General features: G+C 36.7%; 1 protein-coding gene across 6 annotated transcripts in view; it reads left to right on the top strand.

The window, feature by feature from the left end:
* ATRX (ATRX chromatin remodeler) overlaps positions 1–23,827 on the top strand; it is a 285,985-nt gene that overhangs the window by 233,374 nt on the left and 28,784 nt on the right. For all 6 annotated transcript variants that reach the window (XM_019955726.2, XM_019955722.2, XM_019955724.2 and 3 more), the window contains 2 exons: positions 13,277–13,454; positions 14,766–14,960. In XM_019955726.2, the coding sequence (XP_019811285.1) occupies positions 13,277–13,454; positions 14,766–14,960 (373 nt within the window). The remainder of the gene's footprint in view (positions 1–13,276; positions 13,455–14,765; positions 14,961–23,827) is intronic.

Below are 23,827 nucleotides of genomic sequence, written 5' to 3' on the forward strand. Positions count from 1 at the left end.
GCCACTCCTACATTGCAGGCAGATTCATTGCAGGTAGCACATTGAGCTACCAGGGAAGCCCGTTGTGAACTACACCTAGGGTTATAACTAGGGAAATTCCAGTTAGACCATAGGAAAGAATATATTTTTATTAGGTATTTAAAATCTGTAGAGTCTGGAAAGCTTACAAAGGGATTGAGTACAGTAAAGTTATTTTTTAATGGTTATATAACTATATAAAGATAAGTACATTTTTGTATTCTGTTTGCCATGTTTTAAAAAGTTATCATTTGTGCATGAGTGTGAAGAAAGAATTCTGAGTAATCCTACTCTTGTCAAATTTAATCTGAACCTTTGACTTGTTCAGTTTCCCAAATTTGTAAATGTCATAATAGCGTATGATTTGTCATGTAAGAGTTATATTTGATAGCTAGTGATGAAAGTGAAAGTGGAGAGTGAAAAAGTTGGCTTAAAGCTCAACATTCAGAAAACGAAGATCATGGCATCCGGTCCCACCACTTCATGGGAAATAGATGGGGAAACAGTGGAAACAGTGTCAGACTTTATTTTTCTGGGCTCCAAAATCACTGCAGATGGTGACTGCAGCCATGAAATTAAAAGACACTTACTCCTTGGAAGGAAAGTTATGACCAACCTAGATAGCATATTCAAAGGCAGAGACATTACTTTGCCAATAAAGGTCCGTCTAGTCAAAGCTATGGTTTTTCCTGTGGTCATGTATGGATGTGAGAGTTGGACTGTGAAGAAAGCTGAGCACCGAAGAATTGATGCTTTTGAACTGTGGTGTTGGAGAAGACTCTTGAGAGTCCCTTGGACTGCAAGGAGATCCAGCCAGTCCATTCTGAAGGAGATCAGCCCTGGGATTTCTTTGGAAGGAATGATGCTAAAGCTGAAACTCCAGTACTTTGGCCACCTCATGGGAAGAGTTGACTCATTGGAAAAGACTCTGATGCTGGGAGGGATTGGGGGCAGGAGGAGAAGGGGACGACAGAGGATGAAATGGCTGGATGGCATCACTGACTCGATGGACGTGAGTCTGAGTGAACTCCGGGAGTTGGTGATGGACAGGGAGGCCTGGCGTGCTGCGATTCATGGGGTCGCAAAGAGTCACACATGACTGAGCAACTGAACTGAACTGAACTAAAGGAAACAATGTTGAAATATGGTTGTGAGCAGTCACCTTGGCTTATTCACTAGCAAATTAAACCCCTTAAACATCTGCCAGAAAGTGTCTCTTATTCAGATTCTTCATGTATGTGCGTGTGTTTACACACACACATACATAACACACACACAAACACCCCATGGATTTCAGGAGTTACTCTTGAGTAGCTAAATCTGTCTGGATTAAATTTGCAAATGTGAAAGATTATGTCTGTTTTTCTATCTATCCATCTTCTATTTTCTCATGACTTGTTAATTTTCAGAAAATAAATATAATTTTGTTTATTGTCAAGCCATTAGACACTTTAAGCTTTAAAATAGTAACATAATGCCTTGTATGGCCAGGAAGTACTTTTAACAGTCTCAGGGTCTTTGGTTAGCTTGATACTGTTTTTTTAAACTTATTTATTTTATTTATATTTATTTATATGTTTATTTATTTATACTATTTAGAGTCAAAGGTACTTACAAAGATAGAGAGGTACTGTGACCTGTTTCTCCTAATGGTTACATCTTATAGTTGTGGTTCAATCACTCAGTCATGTCCAACCCTTTGCTACCCCCATGGACTGCAGCATGCCAGGCTTCTCTATCCTTCACTGTCTCCCAGAGTTTGATCAGATTCATATCCTCTGAGTCAATGATGCCATCCAACCATATCATCCTCTGTTGCCCCCTTCTCCTTTTGCCTTCAGTCTTTCCCAGCATCAGGGTCTTTTCCAATGAGTTGGCTCTTCTCTACTGTTGAGCTCATCTGTTGAGTTTTTTGTTGTTGTTGTTACTGTATTTTTCATTTTCTGAGATTTCCATTTTGTTCTTCTGTTTGAGTTGTGGTATAATTCTTAATTCTCCACCTGATTTCTTCTGATACTAATCCAGTAGCAGGAGAGTGGGTTTTTCTTACAACCACTTGGTGGGAATGGATATCCTAGTTCCCTACATGGTCTTCACTGACATTGCTGGATTGGTGAGAGGACTTTGTTAACTCAAACTTATCTGACACTATTTTGGCTATGCCTTGTTGCAATTAGGTGAGGATGGAAGTCTGGGCTTCCCTCTCAGCCTTTAGTGACAAGGGTGAAGGTACCCCACATTTTGTCTGTACTGTTTGACTGGTGTCGAATGATTGTTGTTGTAAAGTTTTCTGTCTTGCTGGTCTGGCCCTTGTTTGGTCCTTTTGCTAGAGAGCAGGCTTTCTGTGGAGATTTTGATAGCACCCACTGGTGTTTCCAGATTGCTCAGTTCTTTAGCACTCAGTCTGGGATATACAAGGCAAAAAGAAAGCCTGTGGAAGTTACTGCTATATTATGTGTTAGGTCTCAAGCCCCTGTGCTTCCTTCTCACTTTTAAGAAACTTCTTGTTTGTTTTATATAGAGTATTCAGGCATTTTTGCTGTATTTATGGTGGGAAATAGGACTTCCCAGGTGGTATAGTGGTGAAGAATCTGCCTGCCAATGCAGGAGACGCAAGAGACACAGGTTTGTTCCCTGGGTTAGGAAGATCTGGAGTAGGAAATGGCAACCCACTCTAGTATTCTTGCTTGAAGACTCCCATGAACAGAGGAGCCTGGCAGGCTACATTCCATAGGGATTGCAAAGTTAGACACGACTGAGCAACTGAGTGTGCGTGCATGTGTGTGTGCACACGGTGAGGAATAGGGAACAGCATGTCTATTTTATCTTTCCAGAATTAGAAGTCCAAAAATTACACTTTTTCAAGAATTTTATCTTTTAGTGAACATATAGATTGCTTATGTTGTGTGTATGTCTAGAAGTGGGATTGCTAGGTAATGTGTATGTGCATATTCAGCTTTAGCTTATACTCCCAAAACATTTTTCCCAAATGGTTGTACCAATTTATACTCCAGCTAGTAGAGTATGTGTTTCATTTTGTTATCTGTCCTAATCATAGCTTGATGTCAGTTTTTTATTAACCCATTGTCATAGATATATAGTAGTAGTAAGACTTCATAATCTTTTAAAAAGTATTTATTTATTTGGCTGCATCAGATCTTAATTGTGGCATACAGTATCTTTTTTGTGTCATGCAGGATCTTTCATTGCATGGCACAAACTCAGTAGTTCTAGTTTGCGGGTTTAGTTGCCCTGCAGCATGTGGGATCTTAGTTAACGGATGAGGGATTGAACTCGCGTACCCTGCATTGCAAGGTAGATTCTTAACTGCTGGACCGCTAGGGAAGTCCCAAGGCTTCATAATCTTGATCTGTATTTTCCTGATAATTAATTCCAAGTAGTTTATAGGTTTAAATATTGAAACTAAAGCATAAAGGTTTTAACTGGCAATAGCACATTTTCCTGATTTTGTAGTAAGAATTTTTTTGTAAATAGGACACACAAAGTACTGACCATAAAAGGAAAAATTGATAAATTGAGCATGATTAAAATTAAGAACTTTTATTCATCGAAGGCATTTCATGCTAAAATGAAAAGGCAAAGCATAAGCTGGGAGAAGCTATTTTCAATAAAAGGATTCAAAAAGGACTCTTATCCAGAATATGTAAAGAATTCTTAGAAATCAGGATACTAAACCAGACAACCTCATTGTTAGATGAGCAAAAAGCCTGGAAAAGACTTTACAAAAGATAATATCCAAATGACCAATACACATAGAAAAATGTGATCATTTTTATTAATCATCAGAGAAATACAAGTTAAACACATTTTTGTCAAAGATGCAAAAAAATGTTTCAATGAAGGGAGGATAAGCTTTTCAGTAAATGGTGTTGAAACAATGGGGTATTCATAAGATGAAAACAAACCTTGAATTAAGCCTAACCCCCATTCAAAAATCAAGTCAAAATGGATCCTAAATCTAAGTGTAAAAATTATACGTAAGAGAACATAGAAGAAAGTCTTCAGGAACTAAGATTAAGCAAAGATGTCCTAACTGTGACACCAAAAGCATATAAGCCATTAAATAAAAAATCAATAATTGAACAACCAAAATTAAAAACTTTTGTCTGTGAGAGACTATGTGAAGAAGAGGAAAAGACAAGTCACCAACTTAGAGGAAATATTTGAAACTACATATCTAACAAAGAACTCATATGTAGAGTATGTGAAGAATTATCTAAATGTAACAGTAAGAGAAGTTGTTTTTTCAATTAGAAAATTAGTCAAGGACTTAAACTTATGCTTCACTGAAGAGGATCTATATCTGGCAAAAGAAAAGAAAAAAACACAAGAAAAAGATGTTCAGCATGGCTCGCTAACAGGGAAATGTAAATTAAAATTACAAGATATCATTTCATATCTATCAAAGTAACTAAAAATAAAAAAATAGTAATACTGCCAAATGCTGGTGAGGTTGCAGAGAAACTGGATTTCTCCTGCAGTGCTGGTGAGAAAATGAAATGGCACAACTACTCTTCCTGAAAAATAGGTATTTTTTTAAAACTAAACCATCAAATATTTACTTGCAGTCACAGTCTTAGAAATTTATGCCAGAGAAGTGAAAACTTTCTATGTGAAAATTTTCACATAGAAACCTATACACATCTTTATTTGTGATAACCAAAAACTGGAAACACCCCAAATGTCCTTTAACATGTGACTAGATAAACAAATTGTGATATGTCCATATAATGAAATACTGCTCAGCAGTAAAAAGAAATGAACTGTTGGTAATGATCCAGACAACAACTTGGATGGATCTTGAGGGTATTACGCTGAGTGAAAAATGCCAGTCTCAAAAAGTTACATATTATATGATTCCATTCATATGGTATTCTTGATGTGAGAAAATTATAGTGATAAAGAGCCCATTAGTGGTTGCCAGGGATTAGGGTTAAGGGGATAGTGTAAATACTAAGGGATAACGTATGGGAGGTTTTTTGTGGTGATGGAACAGTTCTGATTCCTGCTTGTGGTAATGGTTATATGATTCTGCATATGTGATAAAATTTCATGGAGCTATACACCAAGCAATAAAAATACATATAAAAACCAGTGAAATCCAAATAAACTCTGTGATTGAGTTCATAGTATTGTACCAGTACCCATGGCAGTTTCCTGTTTTTGACAACATATTGTAGCTATGTAAGATGTTGCCATTTGGAAAAGCTGGATGAACCAGTACACAGGAACTCTTTGTACCACTTTTGCAAATTCTTATGAACCGTAACTATTTTTTAAAGGTTATACTTTATTAAAAGACAATACCATGAGTTATCTAAGATCTGAAACATTGGAATTCTCATACTCTCCTGGCAGGAATGTAAATTGGAATAACCACTTTGGAGAACTATTTGTTCAGCTTTAATAGTGCCATATATACACCGTGTGATCCAGCAGTTCTACTCTTAGGTATATACCTAAAAGAAATGCTTGCAGGTTTTTAACCAAAAACATACAAAAGTGGTTTATAGCAATACCATCCAAATATGGTTCATATTTTAATTGTGTCTTAGTGTGTACCTTAATACTAAGAAAATCTAAAAATATCCTGGTTAAGTTTAATTTAGTATGGGCTTACATATTCCAGACTGAATAATATTAAAGGTTAAATAGTTGTAAAATAATTCTTGATACTGGTTCAGTCACTTGAATCTCTGTTTCTTTATTTTTCTTTTGAGGTCAAAATTACATGTTTGCTTCCCACTTGTATGCCTTTAAAAACCAAAATATGTCACTGACTACATCTTTATCATATAAATAAGTACCTCTGTTATTGCAAACTAGACTGTATTACAATTGTTTATATGTGTTTTTAAATTTTTTGTAGTTAGTTGTCTCCTTTAGTGCAGTTACCAGATTTTTTTTTTTCATCTTTTGTATTTCCAGAGTAGTTCAGCACTTGGAATTGATAGCAGTTTGATAAACATGCTTATTTAACCCATTCAACTCTTCATTAGTGGATAGATTACCAAAGAGTTTTGAAGTTCTCTCCTCGGTTTTCTCTTGTCTTATGTGTATGTTTTTTTAACCCGCATAGTCAATACTGTTCTATATGCTTGATCCTTCAGCTGGTGTGGAATAGATGTAAGTAACTGAAGTAATTTTGGAGCAGCATTTGCCAATAAACTTTTAAGTATATCTACTAATTAAAGAAAGCACAGTTCATTCTCTGTAATAAGTTCCATATCCTGCTTTTCCCCCCCACATAATGTAATATTGTAGTTTTTTTTTTTTTTTTTTCTTTCTTTCTTTTGGGCCACACCACATGGCATGCAGGAATTTTAGTTCCCCAGCCAGGGATCCAACCCATACCCCCTGCAGTGGAAGCATGGAGTCTTAACCACTGGACAAGTCCCTATGTTGTAGATTTTTATGGTAATGTACCATGTTGAATAGCCAGAGTGTAAGTTAGTCTTCTGTGTCATACACGTTTTTTCCCCCAAACTTATGCCCTTGTAAATAACACTGTGATGAACATATATTCTTGCATTTCTGGTAATTTCTATAGTTTATATTCCTAGACATGTGATAGATCCAAGATGATACAAAACATGACTAGTACTGTAATTCATCTTGTACCAGAATTTTTCTTAATTATAAGCTTGTTCTTATTAGTTAAATTTTGAGCTTCTTTGCATTCTGGTTTATAATACTATACCTATAATAGGTATGGAATTTTAGTTACTAATTTTCTGTCATGAAATTGTAGGAAGTAAGGCTTGGTGTGTAATGGCATTTTGTGGAGATTGTTGACAGCTCATTATATTCAAGAGGTTTTCTCAACTGTCAACAGTAAACAAATTGTATAGTCATCTAGTGAAATATTATGCAGCTATCAGGGCTGATGTTTACTAAGAAATTATAGAAAATGCTCATAATATAAACTGTATATGCAGATACTATATTATCTTGGCTGAATAAGACAAAAATGTATACACCTGGAAAAAGAAACCTATAGGAAGTATACTGTGCTTTGAATGGAGGTTGTTTCTATGGAGTAGAACTGAATAATTTTTTTTCTTTAAACTTGTTTATATATTTTTAAAATGTTATCTATGATCTTTTAAAATTAGATTTCTATTTATTTATATCAAATTAATATATTTACATATATAAAAATTAGTCTGTTGACCAACCTCTTCCTACTCATGACCTCCACACTCTGCAGATAACAGTTTCAACTCTTAGCAGTTCTTCTGGTTAACATCAGTAAAGCCATAAAATCTTATTTCATGTACTCTTTTATTCTATTTACATATAGCATTTCTACAATTTAAGGTGACAATTTACTCACAGGTATATACATACTTTTCCACATTCATTTTCTCAATACCCTTTTCCTTGGTATTTGCCTAAATCAGTTTGGAGTGTTTGCTTAGTTGTGACTATGTAAATATTCACAGTTAAGCCATATCTGTTCATTTTTGTTGAAGTTATGGTTTGTTTTTACCATTTGCTTAGTTTTCTTTGACTATTGCTAATTCATTCCCATATTCCCTACAGAAATATAAATTCTTTTGTTCCAGTATAGCAGGTAATCTATCAATTTTGTTTACTTTTTTCTTGAATACATTCTTCCTGGAGCCCTGTCTTGTTGATCCTATTTTTGTTACCTTGTTGTTGTTGTTCAGTAGTCATGTCTTACTACTTATGACCCCATGGATGGCAGCATGCCAGGCTTCCCTGTTCTTCACTATTTCCCAGAGTTTGCACAAACTCATGTCCATTGAGTCAGTGATGCCATCCAACCAACTCATCCTCTGTCGCCTCCTTTTCCTCCCACCCTCAGTCTTTTCCAGCATCAGGGGCTCTTCCCGTCATGTGGCCAAAGTATTTGAGCTTCAGCTTTAGCATCAGTCCTTCTAATGAATATTCAGGGTTCAATTCCTTTAGAATTTACTGGTTTGATCTCCTTTTTGTCAAGGGGACTCTCAAGTGTCTTTTCCAGTACCATAATTCAAAAGCATTAATTCTCTGGCACTCAGCCTACTTTATGGTCCAACTCTCACATCTGTACCCTTTCCTGGTGGCTCAAAAAAAGTCTGCCCGCAATAGAGGAGGCCTGGGTTCAGTCCCCAGATCAAGAAGATCCCAGTGAGAAGGGCATGGCAACCCACTCGAATATCCTTGCCTGGAGAATCCCATGGACAGAGGAGCCTGGTGGGCTACAGTCCATGGGGTTGCAAAGAGTCGGACATGATTGAGCAATTAACACAACAGCAACTCACATCCATACATGACTACTGGAAAAACCATAGCTTTGATTATACAGAAATTTGTCAGCAAAGTGATATCTCTGTTCTTAATGTGATGTCTAGGTTTGTCATAGCTTTTCTTCCAAGGAATACACGTCTTTTAATTTCATGGCTGCAGTGACTGTCTTCTGTGATTTTTGAGCTCAAGGAAAATATGTCACTGTTTCCACCTTTTCCCCATCTATTTGCAGAGAAGTGATAGGACCAGATGCCATGTTCTGTGTTTTAAATGTTAAGTTTCAAGCCAGCTTTTTCACTCTCTTTTACCCTCAAGAGGCTCTTTAATTCCTCTTTGATTTCTGCCATTAGAGTAGTATTATCTGCATACCTGAGGTTATTGATATTTCTCCTGGAAATCTTGATTGCAGCTTGTAATTAATCTAGCCCAGCATTTCATTTGATGTACTCTGCATATAAGTTAAATGATAAAGGTGACACTACACAGCCTTGACGTGCTCCTTTCCCAGTTTGGAACCAATTCATTGTTCCATGTCCAGTTGTAACTGTTGCTTCTTGACCTGCATACAGGTTTCTCAGGAGGCAGGTAAGGTAGTCTAGTATTCCCACCTCTTTAGAATTTTCCACAGTTTGTTGTGATCCACACAATCAAAGGCTTTAGTGCAGTCAGTGAACCAGAAGTAGATGTTTTTCTGGAATTCTCTTGCTTTTTCTGTGATCCAGCCGTTGTTGGCAATTTGATCTCTGGTTCTTCTGCCTTTTCTAAATCCATCTTGAACATCTGGAAGTTCTTGGTTCAGGTACTGCTGAAGCCTAGCTTGAAGGATTTTGAGCATTACCTTGCTACCATGTGAAATGAGCACACATGTACAGTAGTTTGAACATTCTTTGGCACTACCTTTCTTTGGGATTGGAATGCAAACACATTTTTTCAGTCCTGTGGCCATTGCTGAGTTTTCTAAATTTGCTGACATGTTGAGCACAGCACCTGTTACCTTATACCTTGCATCTATCTAACTTCTGTTTACATTTGTTACATTATATTGCAATTGCAGGGCTTCCCTGGTGACTCAATGGTAAAGAATCTGCCTTCCAATGTAGGAGATGGGGGTTCAATCCCTGGTCTGGGAAGATCTCCTGGGGAAAGAAATGGCAACCCACTCCAGTTTTCTAGCCTAGAAAATTCCATCAACAGAGGAGCCTGGTGGACCAAAGTCAATGGGGTCCCATAGAGTCAGACAGGACAGCTACTTAACAACAACTGAACAACAATTGTAATTATATATCACCACCCCTCCTACACTCAGTTCCTTGAGCAGTGTCCTTCATTTTGATACACTTAATGCTCATAACACTCAGTTCAGTTCAGTTCAGTTCAGTCGTTCAATCATGTCCGACTCTTTGCGACCCCATGAATTGCAGCACGCCAGGCCTCCCTGTCCATCACCAACTCCCGGAGTTCACCCAGACTCACGTCCATCGAGTCAGTGATGCTATCCAGCCATCTCATCCTCTGTCGTCCCCTTCTCCTCCTGCCCCCAATACCTCCCAGCATCAGTCTTTTCCAATGAGTCAACTCTTGGCATGAGGTGGCCAAAGTACTGGAGTTTCAGCTTTAGCATCATTCCTTCCAAAGAACACCCAGGGCTGATCTCCTTCAGAATGGACTCGTTGGATCTCCTTGCAGTCCAAGGGACTCTCAAGAGTCTTCTCCAACACCACAGTTCAAAAGCATCAATTCTTCAGTGCTCAGCTTTCTTCACAGTCCTACTCTCACATCCATATGTGACTAATGGAAAAACCATAGCCTTGACTAGACGGACCTTTGTTGGCAAAGTAATGTCTCTGCTTTTGAATATGCTGTCTAGGTTGATCATAACTTTCCTTCCAAGGAGTAAGCATCTTTTAAGTTCATGGCTGCAAGCACCATCTGCAGTGATTTTGGAGCCCCAAAAAATAAAGTCTGACACTGTTTCCAGTGTTTCCCCATCTATTTCCCATGAAGTGATGGGACCAGATGCCAGAATCTTAGTTTTCTGAATGTTGAGCTTTAAGCCAACTTTTTCACTCTCCTCTTTCACTTTCATCAAGATGCTCTTTAGTTCCTCTTCGCTTTCTGCCATAAGGCTGGTGTCATCTGCATATCTGAGGTTATTGATATTTCTCCAAGCAATCTTGATTCCAGCTTGTGCTTCTTCTAGCCCAGCGTTTCTCATGATGTACTCTGCATAGAAGTTAAATAAGCAGGGTGACAGTATACAGCCTTGACATACTCCTTTTCCTATTTGGAACCAGTCTGTTGTTCCATGTCCAGTTCTAACTGTTGCTTCCTAACCTGCATACAGGTTTCTCAAGGGGCAGGTCAGGTGGTCTGGTATTCCCATCTCTTTCAGAATTTTCCACAGTTGATTGTGGTCCACACTGTCAAAGGCTTTGGCATAGTCAATAAAGCAGAAATAGATGTTTTTCTGGAACTCTCTTGCTTTTTCCATGATCCCGTGGATGTTGGCAATTTGATCTCTGGTTCCTCTGCCTTTTCTAAAACCAGCTTGAACATCTGGAATTTCACGGTTCACATATTGCTGACGCCTGGCTTGGAGAATTTTGAGCATTACTTTACTAGCGTGTGAGATGATTGCAATTTTGCGGTAGTTTGAGCATTCTTTGGCGTTGCCTTTCTTTGGGATTGGAATGAAAACTGACCTTTTCCAGTCCTGTGGCCACTGCTGAGTTTTCCAAATTTGCTGGCATGTTGAGTGCAGCACTTTCACAGCATCATCTTTCAGGATTTGAAATAGCTCAACTGGAATTCCATCACCTCCTCTAGCTTTGTTCGTAGTGATGCTTTCTAAGGCCCACTTGACTTCACACTCCAGGATGTCTGGCTCTAGGTGAGTGATCACAGCATTGTGATTATCTGGGTTGTGAAGCTCTTTTTTGTATAGTTCTTCTGTGTATTTTTGTCACCTCTTCTTAATATCTTCTGCTTCTGTTAGGTCCATACCATTTCTGTCCTTTATCGAGCCCATCTTTGCATGAAATGTTCCCTTGGTATCTCTGATTTTCTTGAAGAGATCTCTAGTCTTTCCCATTCTGTTGTTTCCCTCTATTTCTTTGCATTGATCACTGAGGAAGTCTTTCTTATCTCTCCTTGCTATTCTTTGGAACTCTGCATTCAGATGCTTATATCTGTCCTTTTCTCCTTTGCCTCTTCTTTTCACAGCTATTTGTAAGGCTTCCCCAGACAGCCATTTTGCTTTTTTGCATTTCTTTTCCATGGGGATGGTCTTGATCCCTGTTTCCTGTACAATGTCACGAACCTCCGTCCATAGTTCATCAGGCACTCTGTCTAGCAGATCTTGTCCCTTAAATCTATTTCTCACTTCTACTGTATAATCATAAGGGATTTGATTTAGGTCATACCTGAATGGTCTAGTGGTTTTCCCTACTTTCTTCAATTTAAGTCTAAATTTGGCAATAAGGAGTTCATGATCTGAGCCACAGTCAGCTCCTGGCTGACTGTATAGAGCTTCTCCATCTTTTGCTGCAAAGAGTATCATCTATCTGATTTCGGTGTTGACCATCTGGTGATGTCCATGTGTAGACTCTTCTCTTGTGTTGTTGGAAGAGGGTGTCTGCTATGACCAGTGTGTTCTCTTGGCAAAACTCTATTAGCCTTTGCCCTGCTTCATTCCATATTCCAAGGCCAAATTTGGCTTTTACTCCAGGTGTTTCTTGTATTCCTACTTTTGCATTCCAGGCCCCTATAAGGAAAGGACATCTTTTTTGGGTGTTAGTTATAAAAGGTATTGTAGGTTTTCATAGAATCATTCAACTTCCGCTTCTTCAGCATTACTGGTTGGGGCATAGACTTGGATTACTGTGATATTGAATGGTTTGCCTTGGAAACGAACAGAGAACATTCTGTCATTTGTGAGATTGCATCCAAGTACTGTATTTCAGACTCTTTTGTTGACCATGATGGCTACTCCATTTCTTCTAAGGGATTCCTGCCCACAGTAGTAGATATGATGGTCATCTGAGTTAAATTCACCCATTCCAGGCCATTATAGTTCGCTGATTCCTAGAATGTCGACGTTCACTCTTGCCATCTCCTGTTTGACCACTTCCAATTTGCCTTGTTTCATGGACCTAACATTCCAGGTTCCTATGCAGTGTTGCCCTTTACAGCATCAGACCTTGCTTCTGTCACCAGTCACATCCACAGCTGGGTATTCTTTTTGCTTTGGCTCCATCCCTTCATTCTTTCTGTAGTTATTTCTCCACTGATCTCCAGTAGCATATTGGACACCTACCGACCTGGGGAGTTCCTCTTTCATCCTATCATTTTTCCTTTTCATTCTGTTCATGGGATTCTCAAGGCAAGAATACTGAAGTGATTTGCCATTCCCTTCTCCAGTGGACCACTTTCTGCCAGACCTCTCCACCATGACCCGCCCGTCTTGGTTGGCCCCACAGGGCATGGCTTAGTTTCATTGAGTTAGACAAGGCTGTGTGATCAGATTGGCTAGTTTTCTGTGATTATGGTTTCAGTGTGTCTGCCCTCTGATGCCCTCTTGAAACACCTACCGTCTTACTTGGCTTTCTCTTACCTTGGATGTGGGGTATCTCTTCAATGGCTGCTCCAGCACTGAACACATTTTTTGAATTATACATAAATTTTCTACATTTACTGAAAAATCTATAAATAAATATCTTGAATGCATTGTAAACATGTGATTTCCGTATTTATCTTTATTCCTATATCAGACTATCTGATGTTACAGCACTGCAATTCTTTTGGGGCATATAAATCGTAACTCCAACTCCTTAGACTTGTCCTTTTCTTCAGTAAGCAAGTAATGAATTCTCTGAACTCATGATTGTTCATAAAACTGCCTTAGGATTAAAAAGTCATGTCATAAATAAAATATGTGTTAATTACTCATCTCTAAACGTTTATTCTGTGTTTTCATTTTCAGAGGACGATTATTTATCATTTCTACCAAAGCAGGATCTCTTGGAATTAATCTGGTAGCTGCTAATCGAGTGATTATATTTGATGCTTCTTGGAATCCATCTTATGACATCCAGAGTATATTCAGAGTTTATCGCTTTGGACAAACTAAACCTGTCTATGTATATAGGTTCTTAGCTCAGGTAGGCTTGTAATTTATATTCTCTTTTTCATATTGAAAGATTGGGTGAAACTGACGATATTTTTGAAATTCAGACTATACATGCATTGTAGAGAGGCAAACAAAGTTGAAAATATCATTCCTGTTCTTAAAGCAATATAAGTTAATTTTGACCTCTCATGATTTTCTATTTTGTAGTTTGTCCAGGTCTCTAATTTCTCAGATTAAGATGAATTTGCATGGGTATACAGATTTAGCAATTTCATGCTAGTTTAAGAAAGTTAAACATTTATAATTCTTTTACTTACTATGCATAGAAAAGCCAGTAACTAAATCTAATTTGCTTATAGATGTGAAGGTCAAATGATCACTGTTTTCAGTGGCACCAGATAATCTCTTAGTTTGAAGAGTGTGGTTAAATAAGAAGAAACAATTAATGTATTATAATAACACGAATCATTACAAAGAATATTTAATATTTCTAGTCAAGAATATTAATTTCCTTTAAGTATAAACTCAGGTATTAAGAAATAGAAACTGAAATTTAAGGAAAGGAAATGAAATCAAAGAAGTGAATGCAGTTCAATGTTATACAGGTTTATAGAATCAAGTTGTCCTTTTAACTGTTACATCTTCTTTGGGAACAGATGCCACCTTCTCTACCATCCTCCAAATCTGGGCTTCCCAACTAGAGACTGGGTTTTATTGGTACATCTTCATTGGTACATCTATGTATTATTGGTACATAATATTGTTGGTAAACTACACTGTAAACTCTTTCCTGTTATTTTAATTAAGAGCTCCTTTACATTCTACTTCAGAATGTTATATAGAATATATAATAGATATGGCATTGTAGTTATTAATTTTTTGTCCTAAAGTCATAGAAAGTAAGACTTTACATAAAGTCAGTTTATAGTGATTGTTGAGAGTGTGTTATATTCCACTGAATAAGAATTAAACTGCCCTGTTGGATTCTTACATCAATAACCCCCTGAAATTTGATTTCATGTACTCTTATTCTGTTTAGGTTGGTATCTGACTGCTCTCGTTCTTTCACCAAGTACAGAAATATATAAAGCAATACATGAATGCATATTGGTCAGAAATTTTAGGATGATTACCAGTAATAAAGTTTTATTTCTCATCAACATAAACTACTCTGAACAGAAAAAAAAATCTCATGAATTAAGCAACATTGCTCATAAAATTTGCTTCATGGCAGTATATTGCTATCCAGTTTTGCTATTTCATATAAACCAATAACTATATTTCTTCTTGATTAATTTTCATGTTTACAAAATTTGTGTATTGTTCACTCTTTTTTACGAAGGGAACCATGGAAGATAAGATTTATGATCGGCAAGTAACCAAGCAGTCACTGTCTTTTCGAGTTGTTGATCAACAGCAAGTTGAACGTCATTTTACCATGAATGAGCTGACTGAACTTTATACCTTTGAGCCAGACTTGTTAGATGACCCTAATTCAGAAAAGAAGAAGAAAAGGGATACTCCCATGCTGCCAAAGGTAAACATCTTAGAATATTAACTTAAAAAAAAAGCTTAATATAGATCAAGGAAATTTTATTACTACTATGAAAGTTATTCATCTGACTAAGGCTATATTTCAGAATTTTTCAAAGAGAATAAAATTGTATTTAAATGAGAGATCAGTTCTCCACATAGTACCACAAAAGATAGTATAATCTGAAATACATATTTTATGCCAAATAAAAAATTCAGCCCTGCAGAAAAGGATTTCTGAGTAGAAACCTTGAAGACATAGTATGGTTCTCTTTTAATAATCTTCAGTAGCGGGCATACATAATTTTAATAATTGTATATGAGATTTAATTGTCTCTTCCTTAGCATTTTTTGTTGTCATATAGCAATTAAGAATCAGCAAATAAGTGTCTCTTACTTGATATTTTTCACTGTCATAACACAAGACTTCGTACTTGGAAAAGAGACCTCTCTCATTTTATAGATGGAGAAACTTAGTGTCAGAGGCATTCAGTGACTTGCCTAGTTTTCAGCTAATAAGTGACAAAGCCAGGAACAGTATCTACATCTCTCTTCTGGTCCATTGTTCTTGGATAAGAGCCAATTATACATAAGAGAAAACCATATGTGTGTATATATATATGTATTTTAACCTATTCTGATTATCTAAAACATAATTTTAGGGGGGATTATTAGGGGAGGTTCTTTTCCTATTGTCTTGGTTTCAAATTTAAGCATATAAAGTTCCATATAGCTGTTAAGAGAATTGGGAAAGCAGCTAACAGGTTACAGTGTCACTTTACGAAAGTCACTTCAATCATTTGTTAAAAAAAAAAAACAAATACTCAACAGTACTCATTAGTTCTTCATATGACTTGACCAGTTTCCTATTCCTAAAAAGGTAATAGGAATAAATATTTCGAATGTTAATATAAATCAGTGATTTCTTCAGTTAATTCTCAGTGTATATATGTCAGTTAAAATAACATGAATATTAAGCATTTAGGAAAATTTTAGTGACCTTTGTCTATATTAACAAATATTTTGTTTTTATCCTTTTTTTTTTGAAGGGCCGAGTTGTATAGCATGTGGGACCTTAGTTCCCCAACCAGGGATCGAACCCATGCCCCCTGCAGTGGGAGCATGGAGTCTTAACCACTGGACTGCCAGGGTAGTCCCAACATTTTGTTTTTCTAAGCAGTGAGCTGTTTTTCCACTTAAAGTTCACTGATGGAGCATTTAGGAAAGAGTTTTTATGACAGTCTTTATCAAATCTCTTTGATAATAGCTTAGGGCCTCATGGGCTTCCCTGGTGACTCAGATGGTAACAAGTCCGCCTGCAATGCAGGAGACCCACGTTCAGTCCCTGGGTCAGATAGGTCCCCTGGAGAAGGAAATGGCAACCCACTCGAGTATTCTTGCCTGGAGAATTCCATGGACAGAGGAATCTGGCAGGCTACAGTCCATGGGTTGCAAAGAGTGGGACACTACTGAGCGACTTTGACTTGACTTCACTTCGCTTAGGGCCACATGAAGGTTAAATCTATCATTTTTTTAGTACTTTAAAGAATCATTTCAATTTCCATGTTATAGAATATTAAATTGATAGCAGTTTGGCTTCCTTTGTTAATTATATAACAGAAGTAGGGATCTTGAATAGTCTTTGGAAATTTTTCTGTGTACAAACAGGTTTGTATATCTTTAAAAACACACAAACTCAAATGGACTCATACCATACACACTGTTTTGCAGCTTGCTCTTTCACCTAGATGTTTCTTGCAGATCTTTCCATATTGGTACATATACCTTTACTTAAAAAAAAATTGCATAGTGTGTACTTGCCTTGTTTTACTTAACTTATATCCCTTTTCTGTCAGGTATGTAATTTTGTGTGACAAAGAGTATTCTTTTAAGGACTTGCACATATTTATGTTTATAGTTTTAAAGATAGTGAAGTTTCCCTTTTCAGTTGACTTCATGTTTAATTAGCATTTCCCCTAAAATTACACTTAACTTAAACTTCAATTTTTTTGAGAAATAGCCCATGATTAGCAATATTTCTCATAGGAAGCCACCATTCCAATTTGTAAAGGGATAGTTGCTTTGAAGTTATTTGTTATGTGGTAAATTTCTGATTGTAGGAAATCTGTTTAATTTGATAAACATTTACTGATAATTTGATGACTTTGAAGTACATGGGGAGGGTGTATTTAAAAGAACAAGACAAGAAAGAAATGCTATTTAATTGTTATAGGATATCTGGAAAGAAACTATTTGTTTTATAATTTGGCACGCTGAGTTGTGAAAGGTGTCATGTTTTTTCATCTACATTTTACTTACTGTGTTTTGTTTTGGTATGACCCTTTGCCCAAGAAAAAAAAGTAATGCTACTTTATTTATTTTTTTTTAACTTTACAATATTGTATTACTTATCAACATGAATCCGCCACAGGTATAGACGTGCTCCCCATCCTGAACCCTCCTCCCTCCCCGTACCATCCCTCTGGGTCGTCCCAGTGCACCAGTCCCAAGCATCCAGTATCTTGCATCGAACCTGGACTGGTGACTCATTTCATATATGATATTATACATGTTTCAATGTCATTCTCCAAATCATCCCACCCTCTCCCTCTCCCACAGAGTCCAAAAGACTGTTCTATACATCAGTGTCTCTTTTGCTGTCTCGTATACAGGGTTATTGTTGCCATCTTTCTAAATTCCATATATATGCATTAGTATAAACCAATACAATATTGTAAAGTAAATAATAATAATAATAAATAAATAATAAAAAATTTAAAAAAAGGAGAGGATGTATTTTAATTTAAAAAAAAGCTTTGAAAAAGTTTTTTAAAACTGTACCATATTATGATGGCTTGCTATCACAGTAACTAAGACTTGTCAGGGATCTGAAAGGAAATATAATAAGATGTATATGTGATTTACCTGAAGAAAATGATAGTCTACTTGGGGAGAAAAAGTAACATTCTTAAAAGCAAAAGTGCTGATGTGACTGGTACTGAATGTATTTGGTTTAAAAATGAAGGGGAAAACATTCAGGTAAAGTTTAATGGAAAAAAAATTAGACTGATTGGCCTATAAATGATGGTTAATATTTAATTGCATTAGGTAAGAATAAGTTATGAATGTAGGATGAAACAGTTGGGGTTAAAATAAAGGTAAGAATTTAAGTGCCAGACTCAAGATATGATGAAGAAATTGACCAGATGAGTTGAAATTGGATAGATAAAGGTAGGGCCAGCTTATGGAGAACCATTAAAGGCAAACAGAGGCATTTGGATTTAAAATATCATTCACTATAAGTTCATGGATGGGGTTTTATATGATGAATGTGGGCTTTTGGAAAGTCAGTGTGGCATTAAAATGCAGGATGAGGACATATAATAGGGTGATGATTGTTGAGTTAAACAGACATTTCAGGTAAATGATGGGACTTAGTTACTGATGATCAATTGTAGCTTTTGGTAGACTGTGAAAAAGCTTTAACCAAAATAATGAAGCTTATTCATTAATTAGTTAAAATCTTTGCAAAGTATCTGCAACATGCCAATCATTATGCTGGTTAGTAAGGATACATTGATAAATAAGACTAGGTTCCTGCTCCCAAGGAGCCTACAGTCTAATAAGCATTTTTTTGTTTGTTTAGTCACTGAGTCATGTCTGACTCTTTTTGCAGCCCCATCAACTATAGCCCACCAGGCTTTTCTGCCCATGGGGCTTCCCAGGCAAGAATTCTGGAGTGGGTCGCCATTTCTTTCTCCAGGGGATCTTCCCGACCCAGGGATAGAACCCTCATCTCCTGCATTGCAGTCTCATTCTTTACTCCTGAGCCCCCAGGAAGCCCCTAATAAGCATATCTTCACAATAAAGAAAATATTTATTATATATTGTATACACATATATATTTATTATTTATTGTATATAATAAATATATATTTATATATTATACACATATAATAAATATATATGTATTTATTTATATATTGGGGCTTCCCTGGTGGCTTAGACGGTAAAGTGTCTGCCTGCAATGCGGGAGACCTGGGTTCGATCCCTGGGTGGGAAAGATCCCCTGGAGAAGGAAATGGCAACCCACTCCAGTATTCTTGCCTGGAAAATCCCATGGACAGAGGAGTCCATGGGGTCGCAGAGAGTCAGACACGAATGAGCGACTTCACTTTCACAATAAAAATTATGGATCCTGTATTAGAAATCTGTATAGGCACCCTGTACCATCCATTTCAAAGGATGGAATATTCAGTTCTTTCTTGGAAAAGTTGGGGATGGGGAGTTGACATTAGCAGGACTTCAACTGATATTGAAGATAGACATGGTAGCTGTTTGCATTGCTGTGAGGGCAAAAGATGAAGGCCCTTCAAGAGGATGAGCAGGAAAAAACAAACACGTGCATAAAACAGCATTGCAAATTTCAGGAACATCAGGTAGTTAAAAATAAATGGAGTGTAAAGAGAGAGTAGTATAAAGTAAGGGTGGTCGTGGGAAGAGGTGAGAGAAAAGATTGGAAAGGAGGATGGGACTCAGATCATAGAAGTTAAGAGAGTTTGGACACTGTGTTACAGGCTGTGGGATCTATTTAATGATTCTAAACAAAAGACCAACATCAAATTTTCATTTAAGAAAAATCATTTTGGGTGTCAGTGTGCAGGATGGATAGGAGAAAAGAAAATGAATGTTAATGTGTAAAATAGATAGCTAATGGGAAGTTGTGGTATAGCACACGGAGACCAGCCTGGTGCTCTGTGACAACCTAGAGCAGCGGGATGGGGTGGGCAGTGGGAGGGAGGTTCAAGAGGGAGGGGGCATGTGTATACCTATGGCTGATTCATGTTGAGGCATGGCAGAAACTGACACAACATTGTAAAGCAGTTGTCCTCCAATTAAAAACAAATTTTAGAAAAAGAAAACAAAATGGATGTTAAGATACTTGTTACCGTGCAGTGATCCAGATGAGAGAGGAGGAGGGCACAGCAACCCACTCCAGTATTATTGCCTGGAGAATCCTATGCACAGAGGAGCCTGATGGGCTACAGTCCATAGCATTGCAAAGATCCGGATGTGACTGAAGTGACTTAGCACACATGCATGCGATGGGACTGGATGCCGTGATCTTAGTATGATGTATGTTGAATCTTAGCTTTTTGACTCCCTTCTTTCACCTTCATCAAGGGTTCCTCCTTAACTTTTTTTAAATAACTTTTTTGGGCTGCACTGGGTCTTTGCTGCTTTGTGTGAACTTTCTCTAGTTGCTGGGAGAGGGGGCTGCTTTTCGTTTGGAGTACAGACTTCTCGTTGCAATGGCTTCTCTTGTTGTGGAGCACAGACTCTAGGCATGTCGGCTTCAGTAGTTGCAGTGCACAGGCCTTTAGTTGCTTGGCAGCATGTGGAATTTTCCCAGACCAGGGATTGAACCTGTGGCCCTGGCCTTGGCAGGCGGATTCTTATCCGCTGCACCACCAAGGAAGTCCTGTTTCTCCTTAACGAAATGTTAACTTTGTTCCGTGGGCTTGTATTGTGAATTTCATTTAACTTTGTGCAGTACTGTTTGGTTTTCATTTCCTTTAACAGGATTTTGAAAATTAGTCCTCTCTGAACTGGGTACAAGTAGGTGTTTTTTATATTTGCAGTAGTGTTTGAACCTGCTCTTACTAAAGACATTTCAAAGTTGGTTCCTACTATATTATAGTACAATCGCAAACACCTGTCTTTTTATATATATATATATATATATATTTTTTTTTTTAGGATGAAAGACTGCTAAAAATGATACATTTTCATTTCCCCTTCAAATTGCTATTATCTAACTAATGATTAAATTGCATGCCTTTTTAACTTTTCTTTGTCCTTTGATAGTTCTGTAAGTGGTCACTTTCAACTTACTTGATATGGGATTATTACATCTCTTTCTGCCTCATCACTTCCTCTTAAAGTCAATAATAACTCCTTTTCTATATTTCTGTTCTTGTTTTCTTTCTTTTACTTCTTCACTTTCTAATTAGATTTACTATTTCAGTTTATTAACCACCAGATTTTTTCTTGTCTTTTTATCTCTGCAGTTCTTCAACGGCAAGAACTGTATTTTCTCCTTTCATCTATAGTGAATAAAACAGTATCAATACTTTTATATGGTCTTTTTTGAAACTCTAGTCAACCTTTGTAGTGATATTTAACTGTATTTTTATCATTCCGTATTGATCCATATATCATTGAAAATAAGTGTTAGAATTTGCCTTAACTTTTGCAAGCAGTAAAAATGAAATGAAGCAGGTGTGTGAAAGGAGGAAAATTAGAGCTTTAATTCATGTCTTCAGTTCTATATTCAATCAGCTATCTTAGTCAGCTCTATTCATCACCTCATCCAATGGATTATATTGTTAAATATCCTGATTGATTTATTGCTGTTGTTGGTGCTGCTGCTTTTTCCTTTTTGAAATATAATGGTCTTGTAGTTCTGTGGAACCATTTTTAAAATATATTGATTTTAGAGTCTACTGTATCATGTCTACCAATGCATTTCTTAAGTTGTTCAGAGTAATAGTGTTCCTCAGACATTTTGCAACTTCATAATGATCTAAACTTATAAATCCTTTAACACAAATTTCTAGTGATAAAGATTTGTTCACTGATTCTCTTTTTTTAATTTATTTTTTAACTAGAGGAAAATAGTTTTACAATGTTGTGTTGATTGATTCTTAACTGTTTGTTTTTTGAATATCAAAGTAATATCTGACCTCTGTAAATGTTTATGTAAATTATATTCGGGGAAAGTACCTTTCCTGGTAATAAACTTATGAATTATGTAGATATCAGAGATTAAAAATCTTGATTAAGGCCATATTTCATAATATTCTTCAGTGGGGATACAGCCTAAGCTCTGTACCCTTTATTAAGAAAACAAAAGACAGTAAAACTGGCATAGAAATTTTTTTGCACTTCCCTTTTTCAGCATTTGCTACCTATGTCTTTTTAAATATGGACTGCATGTTGATAATTATAGGGAAAATGAAATGGGGATTTAAAGTAAAGTACTGAAAGTGAGGCTTTACTTCCTCTACACTGGTGTTGTGTACAATTTTCTCCCTTTGTCTTTAGTCCTTTATTCACGTTTTAATACCTCAAAGCATAGTTTTCTGAACAGAGATGTTATTGTGCGATTTTATCAGCCAGCAGATGGTAATAAAAGGTTTTACCTTAGTCATTCCTAACATTAGAGAGAAATATACTCCATTAAAATAATTTGATAGCTAATTAACTGATTTCAGGAACTTGCTTGCATTTACCCTTTGAGAATAAAGGTTCAAAAGGACCCATTTAATTGTAGAGCAAGTATTAGTAACCTGTAGAATATTAACCACATGTATGCACATGAATGCAGTTTTTGTTGACATGTACCTCTATGGGATCTTCCCAGGTGGCACTAGTGGTAAAGAAGCCGCCTGCCAATGCAGGAGACATAATGAGATGCAGGTTTGATCCCTGGGTGGGGAAGAGCCCCTGGAGGAGGGCATCATGGCAGCCCACTCCAATGTTGTTTCCTGGAGAATCCCATGGACAGAGGAGCCTTGTGGGCTACAGTCCATAGGTTTGCAAAGAGTCAGACACAACTGAAGCAACTTAGCACACGTGCACATACCTCTAAGGAGCTATGTTCATAATTAGCGCATATATGAGGTTTGATGTCATTATTTCCTACTTTGCTGCCTCTTTGATCACAAGTGTAGTATGTTTATTATTTAATACAGCAAATTTTAATATTTTTTCTATATTTGTATTCACTGGCATAAAATGATGATTATTCATCTGCATAAGATCAGACCACCAAAAATCATAATAAACTATAGAAAAGTTGTAATTTTACCATTTATTTGTAGATTGTAAGAGTCTCCCACTCAGTGTTTGCTGGGATAGTTGATTCCCAGTAAAAAGAGCAAATGGTTTAAGCCCCGTCCCTTTTGCAAGAAATGTGCCAATCACCCCTTTGGGGTGTAATTTTAGGCAAGCCACATATGTTTTCCAAGCCCTGCTTCCCTTAAGAAAGTAAGAAAATAGTAGTACATGTCTCACAGAAGAGAGAATCCACGTAAAGCTCTCTGCCTAGCACATAGTAAGCACTCAAATGTTAGCTGCTATTTTTGTTTCTATAATTGTCATTAATAATGCCATTATACTGGTTCATTTTTCTGAAACAAGTATAGACTTAAATTTTTGGAATTTTGGAGGAGTCATATGAGATTTTGATCCTTAGAAGATTTAGCTTGACATATGACATAAGTAGAAGACTAAAAACATTTAGAGATCAGAGGCAATAATCTCAGCTAGACTGCAGAAGAGATGAGTATTTGAGTAATTCTCCTAGAGTTCAGTTATAATCAAGAGATTATATGATAATATTTAATTACTAAACACTGATAATCACTTCCCATGATGTTATCATGCATTTGACTACAAACTATTACTCTAACACTCAAGGATTTCCCCCCCCTAAATAATACATACAACTTTAAAGGAATTGTCTACCTTATAGCCAGCTGTGACACCAGTGTAGTAGTAATTTTTAAAAATGAAAGGATGTTTCTAGTATTCTTTTATTAATACAGACTACAAAATAAATACATGTTAATAGACCGATCATTAAAAAAAAGAAAACAGTGCTGCTTTGTATCCTACTTTGATTTTATCACCTTATAACACAAGAAAAACTAAGGAGCTAAAGTCAACCAGCATTTTAGGGGAAACATTTGGATTAAAGAGATCATGATACCAATGATGTCCCTAAATGGCAACCTCCCTACTCTAGAAAGCTGTCTTACAAATCACTGCAAATGGAAACATCAACAACTTACCGGCACAGTTGAG

Source organism: Bos indicus, chromosome X (assembly GCF_029378745.1).
Source record: "Bos indicus isolate NIAB-ARS_2022 breed Sahiwal x Tharparkar chromosome X, NIAB-ARS_B.indTharparkar_mat_pri_1.0, whole genome shotgun sequence".
Classification (NCBI taxonomy): Eukaryota; Metazoa; Chordata; class Mammalia; order Artiodactyla; family Bovidae; genus Bos; species Bos indicus.